Source organism: Tamandua tetradactyla, chromosome 6 (genome assembly GCF_023851605.1).
Source record: "Tamandua tetradactyla isolate mTamTet1 chromosome 6, mTamTet1.pri, whole genome shotgun sequence".
Taxonomy (NCBI): Eukaryota; Metazoa; Chordata; class Mammalia; order Pilosa; family Myrmecophagidae; genus Tamandua; species Tamandua tetradactyla.
Window position 1 is genome coordinate 65,904,888 of NC_135332.1, and position 22,440 is coordinate 65,927,327.

General features: G+C 37.1%; 1 protein-coding gene across 2 annotated transcripts in view; it reads left to right on the forward strand.

Moving 5' to 3' along the window:
* Positions 1–22,440, forward strand: part of MAP2K4 (mitogen-activated protein kinase kinase 4) — a 168,483-nt gene that overhangs the window by 40,672 nt on the left and 105,371 nt on the right. For both annotated transcript variants that reach the window (XM_077166020.1, XM_077166019.1), the window contains one exon: positions 4,290–4,392. In XM_077166020.1, the coding sequence (XP_077022135.1) occupies positions 4,290–4,392 (103 nt within the window). The remainder of the gene's footprint in view (positions 1–4,289; positions 4,393–22,440) is intronic.

Here is a 22,440-nt window from a genome sequence, read left to right on the forward strand (position 1 = left end):
TAACAGCAATACCAGACCATTTTGTATAAGGCCAAATTAGCTTTTTAAATTCTAGTAAGCCCAGAGCAATTACTCCCCAGTGATCTCATATGATCAGGGGAAGATACAATTTTGTTTAGCCCACTTTTAGGAATTGTGAACGAAATGTTGTACATTTATATCTAAATTAAAGTGATAGAATTTTGTTCTGTAAAATGTAGACAATACAGAAACATGAAGAAAATTAAAATACACTGTTGGTCTACTCCAAAAACCAGTTAAAATTTTAGCCTGCCAATCTCTGTTCTTTACATACGTGCCTATTTTTTTTTGCACATATGAAAGTGTATTCTGAATATAGTTTTGTAACTTTTTTGCATATAACAGCTTCAGGAGCAGTTTTCCAGGTCATTAAATATTCTTATACCCTGAAAAATTCCAAACTATGTGCTACCTTTGAGTACTGTTAAATATTTCATCAAAATAAAAGTGCCTTTATCAAATAAGTTTAGAAAACACTGCGTCCCAATATTTTGTATTTTGTTTTTTTGGTGACATTCGTCACTATCTGAATTTACCTTATTTGAATTCTAATTTGTGTGTCTCTGCCACTAATAGATAAATTCCATGAGGGCAGGGACTTTGTCTTTCATTTTAACCACTTTATTCCTAGTGCCTGGCAGAGAGCCAGTATCTCAGTAAATTCCTTGGTTGAATACATAACAGGTTTGCGATTCATTTTAATGTCTTAAGAGTTGTAAGAAGTCCTAGCAAGTTTGGAATATTCATCAGTTCTCATATTATTTAGTCACAGGAGCTCTTTATACTGATGAACCCACAGAGCTTTTGATTATGTGGGTATATCTGTATTTAATGTATTAAAAGTTAAAGCTGAAAAACATTAATACTTATTAATTCATTAAAAATAATAAACCCATTACATGTTAATATGAATGATGCATTTTTAAATTAAAAATAACTTTCTAAATAAAAATAATTGTGGTAAGGGTAGGTATTATTTTCCATTTTGCAACTCTCTTTAATGTCTGGTTTAATAGAATTCTGGATTCTCATATTTGCTTTTTTGTTCAAACTACTGGGATAAATGCCTGGAAAACTCCACTGTACACTCATGAGAGAAGAATGAAAAAGGCAAATGATGTCATACTATTATTATGAAAATTCTTTTGACCTATGGATTCTCTGAAAGGTTCTCAAGGATCCCTGGATCACCTTGGTGAACTGCCATGCTAGGTTAAACTAAGCAGTATTAGTACAGAACCCTCACCTTTCCATACCACAGCCATGTTTTTCCTAATACAGTTTTGGACCCACTACTCTTATACCATAATTTTAAACATGGGTGCAATTTCCTCCATTGTATGGATATTCTGTCTACCTTATTTGTCTGACTTTGAGTTTTTAGTTTTTTGCCCACTATTACAAATACCGTGATATTGGGCATCCTTGTAGACACATCTCTTTGCAATGTGTAAGTTTTCTTTGGTTGCTGTAACAAATCACCACAAACTTCATGGCTAAAACAGCAGAAGTACAGTAATTCTGGAGGCTAGAAGTCTAAAACAGATTTCACTGGGCATGCACGCCCCCCAAAGGCTCTGAGAGAGAATCTGTTCTTTGCTGCCTTTTCTAGCTTCTGGTGGCTGCCAGCGTTCCTCGGTTTGTAGCTGTGCCACTCCAGTCTCTGCCTGTCTTCACATCACCTCTTTTGTGTAGCTTCAGGTCCCTCTGCTTTTCTCTTATGAGTATACTTGAGGTGGCATTTACTGCCCACCCAGAAAATGCAGTAGCAGCTCATGACCCTTAATATGATCATATATGCAAAAACTTTACGATATAAGGCAACATTCACAGGTCCCAGGGAATAGGATCTGGCATCTTTGTAGACACCATTTAGTCCATTACATTCTGTTTGTTAGTCCTCAAAGAGTCACATCTGCCCAGAGAAAAATAAATTTAACCTATCCCAACATCCCCCAAACTCTTAATACCTTACAGCATCAACTCAAATCCAAAATTTCATCTAAATACCATCCACTCAAAAGTTCTAAATCTCATCATCAAAATAATTTAAATCAGGTATGGATAAGACTTTGGGTATGATCTATCCTGGAGCAAAATTCCTCTCCATCTGTGGCCCTGGGAAACCAGAAAATAGGTATCAGCTTCTAAAATACAGTGGTGGGGCAGGCATAGGATAGCAGTTATAGGTACTCCTATTCCAAAAGCGGAAAATGAAAGGAAGAAAGGCGTTACCAAGAAAATTAAAAATTCAACATGGCAAATTCTATTAGGTTTCAAGGCCTGAGAATAATCGTCTATTTTTAAATATTTCTTTAAGATAGATTTCCAGGAAATAAAAGGGCATGCTCATTTAAAAATTTTTCATGTGTGTTACTGGACCTCACACCAGAAATGTTAATTTATTTTTATACCTGGAATGTATTAGTGATACTTTTTCTGACTCATTCTCATCAACATGTTATCATTAAAGAAACAAAACACCGAAAACCTCCAATCTTTGCTAGTTCCACATGAACCATTGTTTCATATATTTTTGGTGTTAGTGAGTACCTCTTCATATATTTTTGCCTCACTTTTGCTGTACTGTTCATATCCTTGCCCATTTTACTATTTTTTTTTTTTTCAGTTTGTGAGATGTCTTTATATACTTAGAATTACTGATTATATACTGCAAAGATTTTTTTAGGTTTTCATTTAAATTAATATATTTTTTTGTAATATAAAATTTGTATTTTTATATAGTCACATTTCCCAGTTTTCACAGAGTACCTTTTTTCTTTCTTTCTTTTTTTTTTTTTGCATGGACAGGCACTAGGAATCGAACCCAGATCTCTGGCGTGGCAGGCAAGAACTCTGCCTGCTGAGTCACTGTGGCCCATCCCATAGTGTACCTTTTATAGGTGTACTTCGAATGTCCTTCCTCTCTTTGCTGACAGATAAATATGATCTTAAAATAAATTCTTGGGTCCTGAAAGGGCAAATTTCAATTAGGTGAAAAATTCATATTGTACCATCTTCATTTCTGAAAATGCATGTGTCTGGTCTTCTTGGGAATTCACATTATCTGGGAGAAAGGCCCATTCCCAAAACTTGCTCTAGGAGCCTTGAGAAGGCACTCTGGACTCTGTGTCTTTGCAGCCCTCTTAAACTAGTGTGCCTCCTACAAACCTTTGCAAGTAATAAAAAGCACCAGCCTAAATAATTTGATTCCACTGATAAATTTCCTGAATACATTGAAGTGAGTAAGTGTTTGGATTGCAAAGGTGTTCATGGTGTAGGTAATGAACTGTAAAGAATAACTTGGGTAAAAGTTTCCTTAATATGAACATGAAAGCAAATTTTCCTGCAGATGCTCAAGATTAAATTTTGTTACAAAGAATCCATATAGTAGAATCCTAAAAAAACCAGATCTTGTGACATTTGTTGCCATTGAAAGAAATATGGTTAGTGAATAAATCATGCTTTGGAACAGTAGCAATGGTCTTATTTCAGTTTTAAGGAGGAAAAAATAGATATCTGTGTCTGTGTGTAGAAAAACATCTGCAACAGAAAGTAAACAAACTGATTATTTTTGAGTAATCAGATTTATAGGTGGTTTTTATTTTCATTATCTTTGCTGAATTGTCTGGCTTTTCTATAATGGATACATTTTACCTGTACCATAAAAAAAATGGTGATACCGCCAGTCTTTCCTACTGCAACCCCCAAAGAAGCTTCTTCAGATAAATCATTATTTAGATTACCTGTGTTATTAAGGGGAAGTTAACTATACCATGACTTTTTTAGTCCACTGTGTTGCAGAATGCTTCAGATTCTTCATTCAATTGTTTATATTAAATTTGAGTGAAAATAATTTTATTAATCTGGAAGCATTGACGTGAAACACTGGAGAGGTAGTAATATTTTAGTATTTTTTTTTAATATATTGCTGAGATAATTGATTTTTATACTAATATTTTCATTTACAAAAGTGTTACAGCTCTGAACACTAGAAACTTCTTGAAGCATGGAAGAGTATTACTTGTATTACAGCACTGCGAGCAATTTGTGGTTAGAGCAATTTGCGGTTAGTGACAGTTTAGATAATTATTATTTACTTGTGCTTAATTCTGAGAAATACTTTGTTGCCATTTAAAAATTATTGTCTATTAACTATATATTAAACAAGTTGTTTTTTCTGCCTTTTGCTGTAAATTTCTTATGCCTCAGAATAGTTCCTATTTTAAAGTACTTGAAACTTTTACTTTTTATTTGTTATTTCTCAGGTAAACGCAAAGCACTGAAGTTGAATTTTGCAAATCCACCTTTCAAATCTACAGCAAGGTTTACTCTGAATCCCAATCCTACAGGAGTTCAAAACCCACACATGTGAGTATTCTTGGTAACCAAATAAAAGGCTCAATGGAAGTAAAAAAGTTTTAAAGATATACTGTATTTTATAAATTTTTCTAAACTGAGGGGTCAATATTTTCGTTATTGTATGGGTCATCTGAGGTATTATTATTTGAATTGAAATAGAAGGCCCTTGAGTCTGTAGTCCGAAGTAGGCAAATAAAATTTTCTTTTTCAAAATTTCCTTAAAGGAAAAATTGCTGAAGATCTAGATGCATTTATAGTCTTTTACTTTCTCTTATTGAACTCTCTGAGAAGATTGTTCATCCTTTTCTTGCCAGAAGAAAAGATTTCCAGTTAAATTGCAAGTTTATTTTAGGAAACTAAACTGTCCCTGGTAGGTCTACAGAAATCACCACCACTTACTTGGTGACAAAATAGATTCCCATTCTTAATAAATTAAATTTCTGTGTGATATCCATGCCACAGTTAATTGAAAGGATTGAGTACATGTCAGTGTATAAGTGTCAGTGAATACTTTACAGATTTATTCATTGATTATTTTTATTAAACAATAGAAATGATATTGTAGCATCTCACTGAAAATATTATTAGAATCATGTCAATTAACTTAAAATAATATCCTTTGAATAATATTTTATGGAAATCATCAAGTAATCAAAGAATAATATGTACTCTTCTTTTCCCCCTCTCCCGGAAACTGTCATGTACATGAAGGATCAAAGCAGGTGAATTTATATTAAAATTCATGCCCATATAAATAATTTTCAGCTAGTTCTGGTATTGAGAACTATAGAGCAAATGATAATGGTTTATAGTTATAGAAGGTAATTGTATTAGTTAGGGTTCTCTAGAGAAACAGAATCAACAGGGAACACTTGCAAATATAAAATTTATAAAAGTGTCTTATGTGACCGCAGGAATGCAGAGTCCAAAAATCCACAGGGCAGGGTGTGAAGCCCACGACTCCAGTGGAGGGTCTGGATGAACTCCACAGTAGAGGCTCACCAGCCAAAGCAGGAATGGAACCTGTCTCCTCTGAGTCCTCCTTAAAAGGCTTCCCGTGATTAGATTTAGCATCACTGATTGTAGAAGACACTCCCCTTTGGCTGATTACAAATGGAATCAGCTGTGGATGCAGCTGACATGATCATGACCTAATCCTATGAAATGTCCTCATTGCAACAGACAGGCCAGCACTTGTCCAATCAGATAAACAGGTACTACAACTTGGCCAAGTTCACACATGTCCTTAACCATGACAGTCCACCCCTTGTCAACTTGGCACCTATATATATATATATCACCTTAAACCATACTTAATTTCCAAATGAAAACAAATAAGCACACATTTTTTTCTTTTACCTGACAATACTCAGCTGTCCTGCATTTAACTGGAAACACATTAAATCTCTCCAGAATAGGGTGCAAATCCTTGGGCAACATTCGTTCTTAAACTTGATATCTTACAACTTAAATAGTATAACATGAAAAAAACAGCATTACAGTCCTCGTTTCTGTAACTGATCATGTGGTCGAAGTTCATATTTATCACTACCTTCTTCCACTACCCATTCCATATTCCCTTTCCCCTCAGCAAGCACTTCAGCTGGCCATGGTTCTTTGCCTGGTGGGGTGGCCCAAACCTTCATTCCTGAAGTTTCAGAGCCATTAGTAGTCCTGCCTAGATTGTGTTGTTGCAGTTTTCCATTGATTTTAATCACAGGACATGGCAGTACCAAAAGACGCCCCAGGGGATCTCCGACATTCCAAGAAAACTCTTCTTTACCTCCATTATGTAGTTGCAGTCCTACTTCCTTCTGATTGTCAGGGTCAATTACCCCATTCAATAATGTAATCCCCTTCTTGGCTTGTTGATCCAGGGGCATAAGTAGCCCAAAGTGACCAGGTGGCAGTCTTAACTTCCAGTTCAGTGGAATTATTGTTGTTTCTCCTGGAGGAAGAACACCCCGTTTTGGAACTAAAACCTGTAGACCAGCAGAACTCAGGGTAGCAGGGACAGGAAGCAAAAATTTTCGTAGTGGATCACTTGGGGTAATAGTGAGTGGTACCACTCACATTTCCACCCCTTGGTTCCTGGACCCATGGATCCTGGCTGTTCTAGTTTGCTAGCTGCTGGAATGCAACACACCAGAGATGGATTGGCTTTTAATAAAAGGGGATTTATTTTGTTAGTTCTTCAGAGGAAAGGCAGCTAACTTTCCACTGAGGTTCTTTCTTACGTGGAAGGCACAGGATGGTCTCTGCTGACCTTCTCTCCAGGCCCCTGGGTTCCAACAACTTACCCTGGGGTGACTTCTTTCTGCATCTCCAAAGGCCTGGGCTGAGATGAGGAATGCTGAGCTTCTTAGGCTGTGCTACGTTGCACTTTCTCATTTAAGCACCATCCAATTAAGTCAAATGTCACTCATTGCAGCAGACACGCCTCCTAGCCAACTGCAGATGTAATTAGCAACAGATGAGGTTCACTACCATTGGCTTATGTCCACAGCAACAGAACTAAGTATGCTCACCTGGCCAAGTTGACAACTGAATCCAACTAACACGCTGGCTATGGGAGAAACAGCACCGTACAGCGGACCCTGATTCAGAGCATATACAGCTTCCTGGAGAACATTACCCCAGCCTTTTAAGGTATTGCCACCTAGTTGGCACTATAATTGAGTTTTCAAAAGGCCATTCTACCGTTTTATCAATCCAGCTGCTTCTGGATGATGGGGAACATGGTAAGACCAGAGAATTCCATGAGCATGTGCCCATTCCCGCACTTCATTTGCTGTGAAGTGTGTTCCTTGATCCGAAGCAATGTTATGTGGAATACCATGACGATGAATAAAGCATTCTGTAAGCCCACGGATGGTAGTTCTGGCAGAAGCATTGCGTGCAGGGAAAGCAAACCCATATCCAGAGTATGTGTCTATTCCAGTTAGAACAAATTGCTGCCCCTTCCATGAAGGGAGTGGTCCAGTGTAATCAACCTGCCACCATGTAGCTGGCTGGTCACCTCGGGGAATGGTGCCATATCAGGGGCTGAGTGTGGGTCTCTGCTGCTGGCAGATTGGGCACTCAGCAGTGGCTGTAGCCAGGTCAGCCTTGGTGAGTGGAAGTCCATGTTGCTGAGCCCATGCATAACCTCCATCCCTACCACCATGACCACTTTGTTCATGAGCCCATTGGGCAATGACAGGAGTTGCTGTGGAAAGAAGCTGACTGGTATCCACAGAACGGGTCATCTTATCCACTTGATTATTAAAATCTTCCTCTGCTGAAGTCACCCTCTGGTGTGCATTCACATGGGACACAAATATCTTCATGTTTTCAGCCCACTCAGAAAGGTCTATCCACATACTTCTTCCCCAGACCTCTTTGTCACCAATTTTCCAATTATGGTCTTTCCAAGTCCCTGACCATCCAGCCAAACCATTAGCAACAGCCCATGAGTCAGTATACAAACACACCTCTGGCCAGTTTTCCTTCCAAGCAAAATGAACAACCAGGTGCACTGCTCAAATTCTGCCCACTGGGAGGATTTCCCCTCACCCACTGTCCTCAAGGACACCCCAGAAAGGGGTTGTAATACTGCAGCTGTCCACTTTTGGGTGGTACCTGCGTATCGTGCTGAACCATCTGTAAACCAGGCCTGAGTTTTCTCTTCCTCAGTCAATTCACTGTAAGGAACTCCCCAAGAGGCCATAGTGCTGGTCTGGGAAAGAGAAGGTAATGTGGCAGGAGTGGAAGCCATGAGCATTTGTGCCACTTCTTCATGTAACTTACTTGTGCCTTCAGGACCTGCTCTGGCTCTATCTCGTATATACCATTTCCATTTTACAATAGAGTGCTGCTGTGCACGCCCAACTTTATGGCTTGGTGGGTCAAACAACACCTAACTCATGATAGGCAACTCAGGTCTCATGGTAACTTGGTGGCCCATGGTTAAGCATTCACTAAGGCCGAGTAGCAGGCCAAAAGCTGTTTCTCAAAAGGAGAGTAGTTATCTGCAGCAGATGGTAAGGCTTTGCTCCAAAATCCTAAGGGTCTGTGTTGTGATTCTCCTATAGGGGCCTGCCAAAGGCTCCAGACAGCATCTCTATTTGCCACTGACACTTCCAGCACCATTGGATCTGCTGGATCATACGGCCCAAGTGGCAGAGCAGCTTGTACAGCAACCTGGACCTGTCGCAGAGCCTCCTCTTGTTTAGGTCCCCACTCAGAATTAGCAGCTTTTCTGGTCACTTGATAAATGGGCCAGAGTAGCACACCCAAATGAGGAATATGTTGTCGCCAAAATCCAAAAAGACCAACTAGGCGTTGTGCCTCTTTTTGGTTGTAGGAGGGGCCAGATTCAGCAACTTATCCTTCACCTTAGAAGGGATATCTCAACATGCCCCACACCACTGGACACTTAGAAATTTCAGTGAGGTGGAAGGCCCCTGTATCTTTGTTGGATTTATCTCCCATCCTCTGACACACAGATGCCTTACCAGTAAATCTAGAGTAGTTGCTTCTTCTTGCTCACTAGGTCCAATCAACATGATATCATCAATATAATGGACCAGTGTGATGTCTTGTGGGAGGCAGAAACGATAAAGGTCTCTGTGAACAAGATTATGACATAGGGCTGGAGAGTTGATATATCCCTGAGGTAGGACAGTGAAAGTATATTGCTGACCTTGCCAGCTGAAAGCAAACTGTTTCTGGTGGTCCTTACTAACAGCTATTGAGAAAAAAGCATTTGCCAGATCAATAGCTGCATACCAGGTACCAGGGGGATGTATTAATTTGCTCAAGTAATGATACCACATCTGGAACAGCAGCTGCAATTGGAGTTACCACCTGGTTGAGCTTACGATAATCCACTGTCATTCTCCAAGACCCATCTGTTTTCTGCAAAGGCCAAATAGGAGATTTGAATGGGGATGTGGTGGGAATCACCACCCCTGCATCTTTCAAGTCCTTAAGAGTGGCAGTAATCTCTGCAATCTCTGGGAATATGGTATTGCTTCTGATTTACTATCTTGCTCGGTAGGGGCAGTTCTAGTGGTTTCCACTTGGCTTTTCCTACCATAATAGCCCTATCATAATAGCCCTCACTGCATGAGTTAGAGAGCCAATGTGGGGATTCTGCCAGTTGCTCAGTATGTCTATGCCAATTATACATTCTGGAAACTGGGTAAATAACTACAGGATGGGTCCAGTAGCCCTCTGGACCCACTGTGAGACGGACCTGAGCTAAAACTCCATTGATCACCTGGCCTACATAAGCCCCCACTCTGACTGGTGGTCCAGAGTGACGTGTCAGGTCCCCTGGAATTAATGTCACTTCTGAACCAGTGTCTAATAATCCCCGAAATATCTGATCATTTCCTTTTCCCTAATGCACAGTTACCCTGGTAAAGGGCTGTTGGTCTCCTTGGGGAAGACTTGGAGGAAGATTAACAGTATAAATTTGTGGCAGTGTAACAGGTTTCTCCTCCAAAGGGATCTGGCCTCCCCTTCATTCAAGGGGCTCAGGGTCTGTAAACTGTTTCAAGTCTGGAAATTTATTAAGGCGCCGTGACTGTGTTTTTGTAATTCAGGTTAGACTTCTGTTCACTTGACCTAGAACTCTTTTGTTTATACAGCTCGAACAAAAATTTAGTAGACTGCCCTTCTATTGTATTTCTAGGCACCCCATGATTTACTAGCCAATGCCACAAATCTCTGCGTGTCATATAATTTTGATGCCTGCTTTGAGTTTGCTGTCTATTATAATAGCCACGTCTACCCTGTCTTTGGCGTTTAAGTGCTGCCACCTGGCTTCTGCCAACTCAGGATCCTGTCATCCCCATTGTGTTTAAGGATTCCAGCTCAGTGACAGCAGTTCCTACAGTAATATCTGACCTACAGAGAAGTGCAACCACAGAACTCTTTAGGTATGATGGCGCTAGCCTCACAAATTTATTTCTCACTGTTCTGGTAAAAGGTGCATCCTCCAGACATTCATGGGGTGTAAGAGCAGGCTTTGCATGATAAATCCACTCTAACATTCCAATCTCTCTAAGCCTCTGGATCCCCTCATCTACATTATACCAGGGCAGTTCTGGCATTTCAACCTCAGGTAATATTGGCCACCTTTTGATCCATGTTTCAACCAACCATCCAAATAAAAGGTTAAAATCTTTTCTAACTGCTCTAGCTATAACATTGAATGCAGAATCTCTGCTTAGTGGGCTCGTATCAATAAATTCAGCCTCATCCAGCCTTATATTCCTCCCACCATTATCCCACACTCTTAAAATCCATTGCTACACATATTCCCCTGAGTTCTGTCTATATAAATTGGAAAACTCACACAGTTCTTTTGGAGTATAACATACCACCTCATGTGTGATACTTTGTACCTCACCTTTAGGGGCCTCTTGGGACTTTAGTCTAGTTATAGGTCTGGAAGAAATGAGGGGTGGTGGGGGTGGGTCATGAAAAGAATTAGAAATATCTTCCAAGCCATTTACTTCAGGGCCTTCATTTGCAGTTTCATCTGGTGAAACAGGATTAATCACTCGAGAGCTAATCCCTTCAGGAGGAGGTTGGGTGGCCAATTCCTCAAGGCAGGCTGGAGGTGGGGCAGCTATGTCCTCAGGGCAGACTATTACAGGGTTATCTAGAGAAGACTCAGCATGGCCTAGGATTTCAACCTCACCCCCAACATCATTATCAATCCATATGTCACCATCCCATTTTTCAGGGTCCCACTCCTTTCCAATCAATGCCCTCACTTTAACGGCAGACACCATGCAAGACTGAGATTTCAGTTTATGTTGTAAAGTTGCTACTCTAACAATAAGATTCTGAGTCTGATTTTCAGAGATCTCAAGTCTACGGCTACAGGAAATAAGATTTTCCTTCAGGATACTCATAGAAACGTCTACATCTTTCAGACGGTGCTTAAGCTTCTCGTTTGAAGCCTTAAGCCCATCCCTTTCACCCCTTAATGTAGCAGTGTGTCTAACAACAACCAACCAACATCTCTATAACTCTTATTTCTACAAAACTCTGTAAAGGTGTCAGAAACATTATCCCCCAGAGTCTGGCTTCGTACAAGCGAAGCATTAGGAGAATCGAATGATGATATTTTGACTATCTCCTTTGCCAACTCAGTCCATGGATTGGGAGTGTCATTCTGATTACGGGAATCAGAGTCCTTAGTGTCTCTGAGTCCAGTCAGAGTAGAAAACCATTCATAAAAACCCATTTTTAAGATTCTGTTTCTTAAGAACCACTCTTGGTACCAAGATGTATTAGTTAAGGTTCTCTAGAGAAACAGAATCAACAGGGAACACTTGCAAATATAAAATTTATAAAAGTGTCTTACGTGATCGCAGGAATCCAGAGTCCAAAAATCCACAGGACAGGGTGTGAAGCCCACGACTCCAGTGGAGGGTCTGGATGAACTCCACAGTAGAGGCTCACCAGCCAAAGCAGGAATGGAACCTGTCTCCTCTGAGTCCTCCTTAAAAGGCTTCCCGTGATTAGATTTAGCATCACTGATTGTAGAAGACACTCCCCTTTGGCTGATTACAAATGGAATCAGCTGTGGATGTAGCTGACATGATCATGACCTAATCCTATGAAATGTCCTCATTGCAACAGACAGGCCAGCACTTGTCCAATCAGATAAACAGGTACCACAACTTGGCCAAGTTCACACATGCCCCTAACCATGACAGTAATGATTAAAAAAGCTGGCAGAATTGATTATGATTTTTAAGTAATTCCTCAATTTTGCATTCAAATTTTATAGAGTAGGGATATATTCTTCAAGAAGAGGCTCTTTTCCTTTCCTTTAATGGTGGGTATACATCATATTTGCAAACAGTGCAAACACTGTAGAAGGCAGAGAGTTTTATAATAGGGAATACTTTATTATTCCCTATTATTATATTATATTACATTATTACATAATAGCAATGACTAGAATAGTATGTGTGTGTGTGTGTGTGTGTGTGTATGTATATATATGCTCTTATGCTTTTGCCTATAACCTCAGGATTAAGGGATATCTTAAATGAAATCTGGAGCAGTTTACTTTCTAGTAGTGCTCTCTGTCAATTTGTATTAGGATGGTATTTATAATTAGATTTCTTGTGAGAGCTGAGCCTGGAATCCCAGCCTTTTTGCTTTCTCTGAAATGTCAAGGAGGTTGACAATGAGGAAGGAAACTCTTAGTACTTAACTAGTACAAGTTCTGGAAGCATGGAAACACTTTTTAAAGACCCTACGTCCTCATTTCCTGGAATGTTTGGTGAAAGCCAGTACAAAGTGAATTTTATATTGAGCATAGTCTATTTCCATTACCCGGGTTGCTGGCTGAATTACATATTTGAAGTCTAAGAAAAAAATGATATAGTAGTAGTAGCAGCTAAACTTCTTTAAAAAAAAAGAAGTCCTGGACAAGGATAAAGACATTCTGCCTTAATGTTTATAAACGCAAGGATAGCCACATATTTATACTCTCTTCCCTAGGAGTTTCGTGGTGTGTGGAGAATTTTATGGATGCCATTTTTAAAAAAATAAGAACTCATAAGCAGTGTGAAAAAAACTTCCTTTCAAAACTTTTCCTTTTATTTTTAAATCTTGTGCTTCATAATCTGTAACCAGCTAGGGTTCTCATCCTTTGTCTCTTCCCAGCAAGTGTTAAAAATTTGAGAGTCATTTTTACCTTAGGATAAGATATCTAGTATGTGATTATAGTATGCAAAAAGTTTTAGAGCCAGGCTTTGTTGGAATTTTATTATTTCATATGTCTATTAATCTGGAGCAGGAGTAGGCAACTACTAACATTGATAGTGGTTCTCAACATCAAAGACCATTGCTTTCCTAGTTACAATAGCATATATCCTCTGCTTGCCTACCCCCTTCCATAAGGTATCCTTTTGTATTTTTCCTCTGAGTTGTGTACCATTAGGTGCTAAAAACTGTTGGTTACATTTCACCATAGATAGATCTATGCAATCTAATTGCATAGATTGCAATTAGAAAATAGAGCTTGCAGTTTGTGGGAGGTCTGACATAAGATACTAGTGAAGCTAGTTCCTGCTGGGATTTGTTGTCTCCTGGGTGCAGGATCTTGTAGACAATTTTAAAAGTTATAAGACAGTGTCCATTATTTTCTGACAACAAAGATTTTAAATAGTATTCCAAGAGATGACAGTTGGCTGTCCCAGTTCAAGAAATGGTTCCAGAGGAAAGGAGGACCTGATCAGACCTTTCTTATGGAAAGAACTGTCATTAACACACCTGAGCTTCTTACCTGCCAATTATGCATCCTCATTAGGGGTCTGTTGGAGTCATCATTCATCTTTTGCTTCTGCTGGATGCACCCCTAATGCCCTTATGGTTTGTGGTTTTCTCTTTTCTTGCATTTGAACCCTTTAATATGGAAAATTGCAAATGTATTTTAAAAAACAGAGAGTGAGAGCTGAATCTGTATATACTTCCCATTCAACTTTGACAATGTCAACAATAAACAATGTGGCCAATCTTGTTTTATTTATTCCCCACCTCCCTTAATTTTAATCAAACCTCAGACATATTATTTTATCTATAAATATTTCAGTATATATTTCTACTAAGGGCTTCTCTTTTAAAAACATAAACATAATAATTATTATATCTAATAGAATCAGTAACATTAATATCATGAAAGCTGCAGATTGTCTTTTTTTTTTTTATAAATTGCTTGTATCAGGTCATTAACTGAAGTTGACTAATATGTCTTGGAAAATACAGAGTTCTTCTCTTGGTGTTGAATTTTTTTGGGAATGTACATTTTTGTCTGCTTTCAGACATCCAGAAATTTATTGAAATCGCTCATTGCTATGTGAGTTTATTTCCTCTTTAAAAAAATCTGTTATTTTCATTTGAGTCTTTGGAGGGTATGGAGACAACCTGAACAAGAAAAGCTGTTTTTTTAAAAATTATTATTGGTTAAAATTATAAATATTTTCAACACGTAGAAAATGAGTTATAATTGTAATAGGTAAGAGTGTACCTATTACCTAGATTTAACTGATGTTAATGTTTTGCTTTTGGCTCTTCAGATGAAATTAGCCTGTAAAACCCAAATACTGTTTCTAAAGGAAAAATGTGAGATTATCTTCATTTTCCATCAGTTTTATATTATACTAGCCACTATAAACCTTTCTGATACGTACTATAAATCCTTCTGATACCCTAGGCGCATCCTTATAAACATGTGGCAAACTTGTACTAAAATCATGTTACGTATGTTAATTTGATATAAACAGAAGTAGATATTCCCTATTATATTTTGCACATTTATTATGGTGAGTAATGTGTGTATGGTCTTAGTGTACTGAATCATTTAGAATGTACCAAATACAAATGTTTTCCAGAAAGACCAGCTCTTTTATTTTCACAGCATATCAGAACTGTACAACAAGAAACAATTTAAAGTTAACACTGAACTCAATAGTAATAGGTACAGATAAATTTAAGGGCTTAAGTGAACAATTTGGAATCACATGTTCTAAATTTAAGGGACTAGGGCACCCTTTGTTGAGCTTAGGAGCTACCTCTAGGATTTCATTTATTTATGTATTTTATTACGTTTGAGTAGAAAAAGCTTAGTTGTACTGTCAAACATCTAGGAAGTAGTTTTAAAGATAGTCATAAAGTCCCTAGTAACCACTAGTAGACTTAATTCCATGATGAGTGTACTCAATAGAGCTTTATCTTTAAACAGTGATTATAAAATATCTAGGCACTTATTGCCAGTTAAATTGTGGAGGCTTTTATCCTTTGAATCCTGCATTGGAATTAACAGTTGCTAGAAATTTAGGAGTCCTAGTTTTCATCCCAGCACCAGCAGTATCTTTGTGACTTTGAGTGTGTCCCTTAAGTTATCACAACTCAGGTGTTAAATTAGAATAGTGCCTTTCACTATTTTACATAGTGTATTCAAATTGTGTGTGTGTGTTTTAAGCCAGCTTTATACAAGTTTCTTCAAATAAAATCTTATTCATATATCTGATGTCCTAAACAGATAAGAGAAGAACTATTCTAGTTCAAGTGTTTGTGAGGTAACAGCCTCCTAGTTTTGTCTCATTCTTCAAAATAGTCCCAGGACATCTCTAATGAATTGTTAAAACCACTAGTCTGTGTGAACTTGAAGGCTTTTTCCCCATCTCTGAAAGTTTTTTGAAGTTTTAGTGGTAATCTCTGCATTCTCTATTGTGGAGTATTTTTACAAAAATTACATTGAAATGTTTATAGGTAAAAATTTGTAGTTGATATTTTTAAACCCCACATGTGTTGAATCCTGCAGGGTGATCTCTTAAAACTTACATTAATGTACATCTTAAAGTTACAGTTCAGGGGTATCGGTCTTTTCCTGCCCTGCCCCTCCCCCCAATCCTATTCTATTTAGTACCCCTTACCCTTGTGGTACATTCCTTAAGTTGTAGTGGTTCACTGGGGAAGTGAATCTCTTCCCGGGTGGGAGTATTAATAGGCACTATTGAACTGATTGCCTGTGCCCTGTGCTCCTTGGGACTCACTAGTATTGTTCTTTTCAAACTGGCTATTTATAACTGATTTGTACTGAATGCTACTTCTGGAATATTTATTAAGGAAATTAATAATAAATTTTAATAAATGTTATTATTATTTGTTAATAATATTAATTTGTTAATAATAAATTAATAATAAATGTTATTATTATCTTGTTATACTAAAAATGAAGTTAATTTTGATGTCATGAATCATCTTTACCATTGAATAAAGAGACTTAGGCAGAAATTAAAAGCTATCCCTGTTTTTTTACACACAGCAAAATACTGATATCAAAACCAGACAAAAACATTATAAAAAACAAAAGAAAAGAATATTACAGACCACTCTCCCTCATGGACATACACTTAGAAATCCTTGAGAAAGTATTAGTTAACTGAATCCAACAATATATAAACAGGATAATACAGCAACATCAAAACCAAATGGGAACTATCTTAGGCATTTGAAAATCATCAGTGTAGTTCACTGTATTAATAAAATAAGAGAGAAAAAAAGTAATGATTTTAGTAGATGCAGAAAAAGTATTTGACAAAATTTAATATTTGTTCATGATAAAAGTTCTTATTAGCTAGGAATGGAGGGAAACTTCTCAACCTATGAAAAACCTACAGCTAATACTTAATGATGAAAGATTTAATGCTTTTTCCATTAGAGTGTGAACAGTGCAAGATGTTACCATTCATTAGTTCTATTTAAATTTAACATGGTAATGGAGGTCCTAGTCAGTGCAATGAAGGCAAGGAAAAGAAATAAAAATAAGAGACCTAAAGATTGGAAAAAAAGAAGCAAACCAGTCTTTTGTCTTTTGTAGGTGATATGATTGTACAAATAGAAAATCCCAGTTAATCTGTAAAATTGTTAGATTAATTGACTTGAGCGAGGTCACAGGGTACATGATCATTATACAGAAGTCAGGTTTTTTTTTTAATTTGCTAGCAATAAAAACTTGGAAAATGAAATTGATCAAATGATTGTAGTAGCATCAAAAAGCATAAAATACTTAAGGATTATTTAAAAATGTATGACAGTACTGAAAATTATAAAACATTACTAAGAGAAATTAAAGCCATAAATATATTGAAAGATGCCATTTTCATAAATTAGAAGGTACAATATTATAGGTTTGTTTTTCTGGCCATGATCTGTTGCTTCACTGTAATCCCAGTGAACTCTGCAAACTTTTTAAAATATAAATTGAGATTTTCATTTGAAAATTTATTTGGAAATGTAAAAAGCTAGGAAGCCGAAAACTTTGTAAAAGAATAATGAAGTTGGAGGACTTAAACTACTCTATTTCAAGGTTCATTATAAAGCTGTGGTAATTAAGGATTTGTGGAAGTGCATTAAGGATAGACAAATAGACCAGTGGGATAGAATAAAAAGTCCAGAAATAGAATCTCACACACACAGTCAATGGATTTTAGCTAAGATAGCTTGTATACTTCATTGGGGAAAAGAATAGACTTCATGATGATTGAGAAACTGGAGGAAGATACGGAAAAGAACAAATCTGGACTCCTATTTTATGCCATATATAAAAATTTGTCTTAGGTGGGTCATAAGCCTACATATAAAAGCCAAAGATCTAATAAAAGAAATCTCTTATATTTGTAACCTGGTGTAGGCAAAGACATTTTATCAGGACAAAGAAAGAACCACTATACAATGACAATTATATTTCATTAAAAATTAAACATGTTTGCTCATTAGAAGATACTTAAGAAAATAAATAGGCAAGCCATAGACTGGGAAAAAATATTCAGAGTGTATATATCTGACAAGGGATTTTAATGAACTCATCACACAAAGAACCCAGTTAAGCAGTGGTTTAAAGACTTGAGCGGACAGTTCACAAAGAAGGTGTAGGAATGAATAATAAGCACATGAAAAAAAGTGCTTAACAACATTTGTATTCAGTGAGTACAGATTGAAAATACAAGGAGATACCCACTGCACCCACCAAAATGGCTAAAATTTATAAGGCTGACTGTACCATATACTGGTAATAACGTAGTATAACCAGAATTCTCATACATTTTTGGGGCAGTATAAAATGATACAGTTGCTTTAGAAAACTTTTTGATAGTTTCTTATCAAGTAAACATGCACCTACACCATAATCTAGGAATTCTACTACTCATTATTTGCCCAGGGTAAAAATATGTCCTGAAAGACTTACATATGAATATTCATAGAAACTATTCATAATAACCCTCAAAGTAGAAACAGGATGTCCAATAATGAGAGAATGGATATCCAAGTTATGGTGTGTTTTTCATTAGGATACACTTCAACAATAAAATATAGCAAACTGCTCATCTACAACCACATTGATAAGTCTTCAAAACCTTATGGTAAGCAGAAGCCAGATATGAAAGAAAATATGATGTCTGATTCTACCTCTGGAATTCTGGAAGAGGCAAAACTAATTTATGGTAAGGGAAATCAGAACAATACTTGCCTTCAGGGGTGGACATGGATTGATAGGGATAGCACAAGAGAACATACTAGAGTAAAATTTTTAAGAAGTATATCGGGCATTCCCTCCCCCCCCCTTTTTTTAAAAAATGTTTTATTGTGAAATATAACATATATATGGAAAAAAAAGAAAAAGGACTAATTTTCAGAGTACATTTTAACAAGTATTTACAGAACAGATTTCAGAGTTTGTTATGGTTTACCATTCTGCCATTTCAGATTTTTCCTTCTAGCTGCTCGGAAACACTGGAGGCCAAGAGAAATATCAATATAGTGATTCAGCAGTCATACTCATTTGTTAAATCCTGTTTTCCCTGTTATATCTCCTCCTTCTCTTTTGAGCTTTCTCCCATTCTTATAGGGATCTTTGGGGAATGCCCATTCTAATTTTTTCAGGTTGAGAAGGGGTATTGGCAGTAAAGGATGGGGGATATACTTAGTTGATAGTCTTGGAGAGACTGTCCCCTCTGGGTTTCAGGATTTATCTGGGCTAGGAACCAACTGGAGGTTATAGGTTTCAAGAAAGTAAACTCAGTGTATGAAACTTGTATAGAATCTCAGAGCCCTAGGTAGTCTTAAGATTTAACAGGAATGATGTTGGTTGGGCTTTGGCAAACCAAGGCAATTAGCAATTTCTAGCTCAAGCTTACATAAGAATAGCCTACAGAATAACTTTTCAACTCTATTTGAACTCGTTTAGCCGCGAATATCTTATTTTGTTACACTTCTTTCCCCCTTTTTGGTCAAGAGGGCGCTGTCAATCCCCTGGCGCCAGGGCCAGACTCAATCTCTGTGAATCATGTCCCACATCGTCAGGGAGATTTTCACCCCTGCAGGCCATGTCCCAGGTGGTGGAAGAGAGTACTGATTTTCCTTGCAGAGTTGGGTTTAGAGAGTTTGAGGCCACATATAAGCAACAAAAGAAGTTTTTTGGAAGCAACTCTTAGACCTCTTAGCTTCTCCACTACAGAAACAAGTTTGATAATGGCATGCCTGAAAAACAAGGGCTTAGCCTATTTTCTTGGGAGTCACTAGTGTTTGAGATGGTACCAGGGGTTTCCCAGATGGGAAAGTTTAGTAGTTCTACATGTTTTTCTTTGTTTTCTCAGGGGACTCTACCAATACTTTTTAATTATCAGTCCACCATACTCTGGGATGTATATTCTATACATTAAGCTGTATAGAATTATAACGCATCATTCCTGTTCTGGTCTCCATGTGTTTGGGTTGTTTGAATGAGTTTTCCAGACAAGGTTGATTTAGATTGTATTACAGAAAATTTAGGTTCTAAATTCAATAAACCTCTTTGCCTTTAGTCTCATACAGTAGGTGAAGCTCTAGAGTACATATACTATAATGTTTTACTCTGTATTCTGATTTACCTTAGTAAATCGGCTTTGTTTTGAAGCCGATCTCTTTTTCAGTTACCTTAACTGTTATTGTATGTAGCAGTGCTGACTTTCAGAGATGCAGAACTCCAGCTCTGAGTCTTAGGTGTCACAGAGGTACTTAAAGTTTCAGGGAAACTTATACACATACAGCTCAGTATCTCAGAGTCTAGAAAAATACAATTTCGAACTAAGTGTGGCTGCTATAAGAGCTTACAATCTACGCTTTAATTCTCTTGTAAATATTTTCTGAAAGAGACCATTGTCCATTAGTTCTTTTGTTAGCTCTGCCTTATTTTGCACAACACATTATCCCCAAGGTTCATTCAGTTTGTTGTGCATCTCTTGATGTCATTCCTTTTTGTAGCCACACAATATTCCATCATATATATATATGTGTGTGTGTGTGTGTGTGTGTGTATATGTATACGCATATGTTTATCGTTCATCTTTTGGCTTCTAGTCATTGATTGGGTATCATGGAAAATGTCCTAAGTAAACACCATGTCTTCATGTTTTCACTTGGTTGTAACCTCATCAGCATTCTCAATTTTAAATAATTTTCATTGGTCAAATGAAACAAATAACTGATAAAGATAGCCTCTCCAAATATCAAATCAAAATTTGCCCTAATCTCTTGTCCCCCCCCCCCCCCCATTTATTTACCCCTGGTATTGCTGTGGTACTGTTGATGTCTTCCTGTTAACTATTTTAGTTTCCCCCCCCATATTATTGTGCTGTTTTAGTATGCTTCCTGTTAACTATAAGCTATAGTATGCTATTTACTTTCCCTCCTATATTATTCCCCCATATTTCCCCCTCTATTATTGACTCTTTGTGCTAGATCAAAGCTTTGAAGTAATTCATGTGAGAACTTACTTAAAATTGTAGCGTTAATCAGTAGGATACATGACACTATACATCTCCTTTCAGTCATATTCACCTTGAATATGGCAGTGCTACGTATATTCCCACTAATTTGCTACCATCACTTCTGTCTGTTCCCTTACGTTTAAGTTCAGCCTTAATGGGTAACTCTCTAGCTTCTGTGTACCTCTAGGTCACCTATATTCTAAGCGTAAACCTGTGAGATTACCTTTGTCAGAGTCATAATAATGAAATCGTACAGTATCCTTTTGTGTCTGATTTACTTCATTCAGCATAATGTCCTCAGTGTTCATCCATGTTGTCATATGCTTCAGGATCTCATTTTGTCTTACTGAGTATCTTTTAAGGTTTGATCTAGAACACTTATTGAGTCACATCAGGTATAGTGTACCCCTAAGTGCTGAGGTCCCCCTAAAAAAGGGTGAGGATGTGTTGTCTTTATTGGTCTTTTAAAAAAGTAAAACACACGTGTTTTTTTTCTTTTAAACAGAGAAATATAAAAAAGAAAACAAAAAGGCTCATAATCTTAACAATTAGGCAATTCATACTTTTCTTTTAAAAAATGAATGATTTGGTAAAAGAATTCAGTTGGAATGGGAAAGTTATAACATCAAAAGTAAGCTTCAAGTCCTTAATATTTCTTCCAGAAATAACACTATTAAGGAAATTATGTTCCTGCTGAATTATGTTCCTGTGATATTCATGTATCACAATATATAATAATTTATTTAAATCTATAAAATAATTATGCAAAAAGCGGTTTTATTGTGCACTGCTTTCAACGTGATTTTGTTAAAGTTTTTATTTTAAATGAATTTTTTTAGCTAGTACCAAACCCCATATAGAGCTACCAATTTTAACATAACCTTATCTCTAAGAAAATCAGAGCCACCAATTTTAACATTTTGCTATATCTTGCTATATCTGTTGATTGATCATCAATTGATTGATCTACCTATCTACCTACCTACCTACTTACCTACTGAACATTTGAGAGCAGGTTGCACGCATCATACTCCTTGAACACATATTTCCATGTACATTTCTTATGAACAAATATCACTTTTGTAATCACCTAAATGTGGTTACTAAGTTCAGGAAACTTAACTTTGATATAAAGCTTACATTCTATATGGCAGTGTTTTCTAATGTCCTAGTATGTTGTTTGAGCCTTTTCTCCTCCATTCTTAGATCCCATCCAGGATCATGTATTACATTTAATTGTCATCATCTCTTTATTTTAGTAATTGTGTAAGTGTTTATACAATATGAATTTTCCATCCCAACCCCTCCTGAGCGTACCATTCAGTGGGATTAATCATATTCACAATGTTGTAGTACCCTGAATACCAGGCATTATTGTAACTTTTCCTTCACCCCAAACAAGCATTACACTCATTTTGCATGAATGCCTCCTTTTAGCCCTGCTCATCATCTCTGGTAATTTGTACTCTAATTTCTGTCTTTATGTGTTTTCATATTCTCTGATATTTTCTTTGTGGTTATCATAGGGTTTATATTTAATATCTTAAATCTGTAACAGTCTTGTTTGCTTTGATATCAGCTCAAAAACTGCAATAGCACGCATAAACCATCTTCCTATACTCTCTGTCCCCCTGCGTTTATGTAATTCTTCTCACAAATTATGTATTTATGCATTATGAGTTCAGGTCCTGTAGGAAGTAAAAAGTAGAGTTACAGACCGCAGGTACAA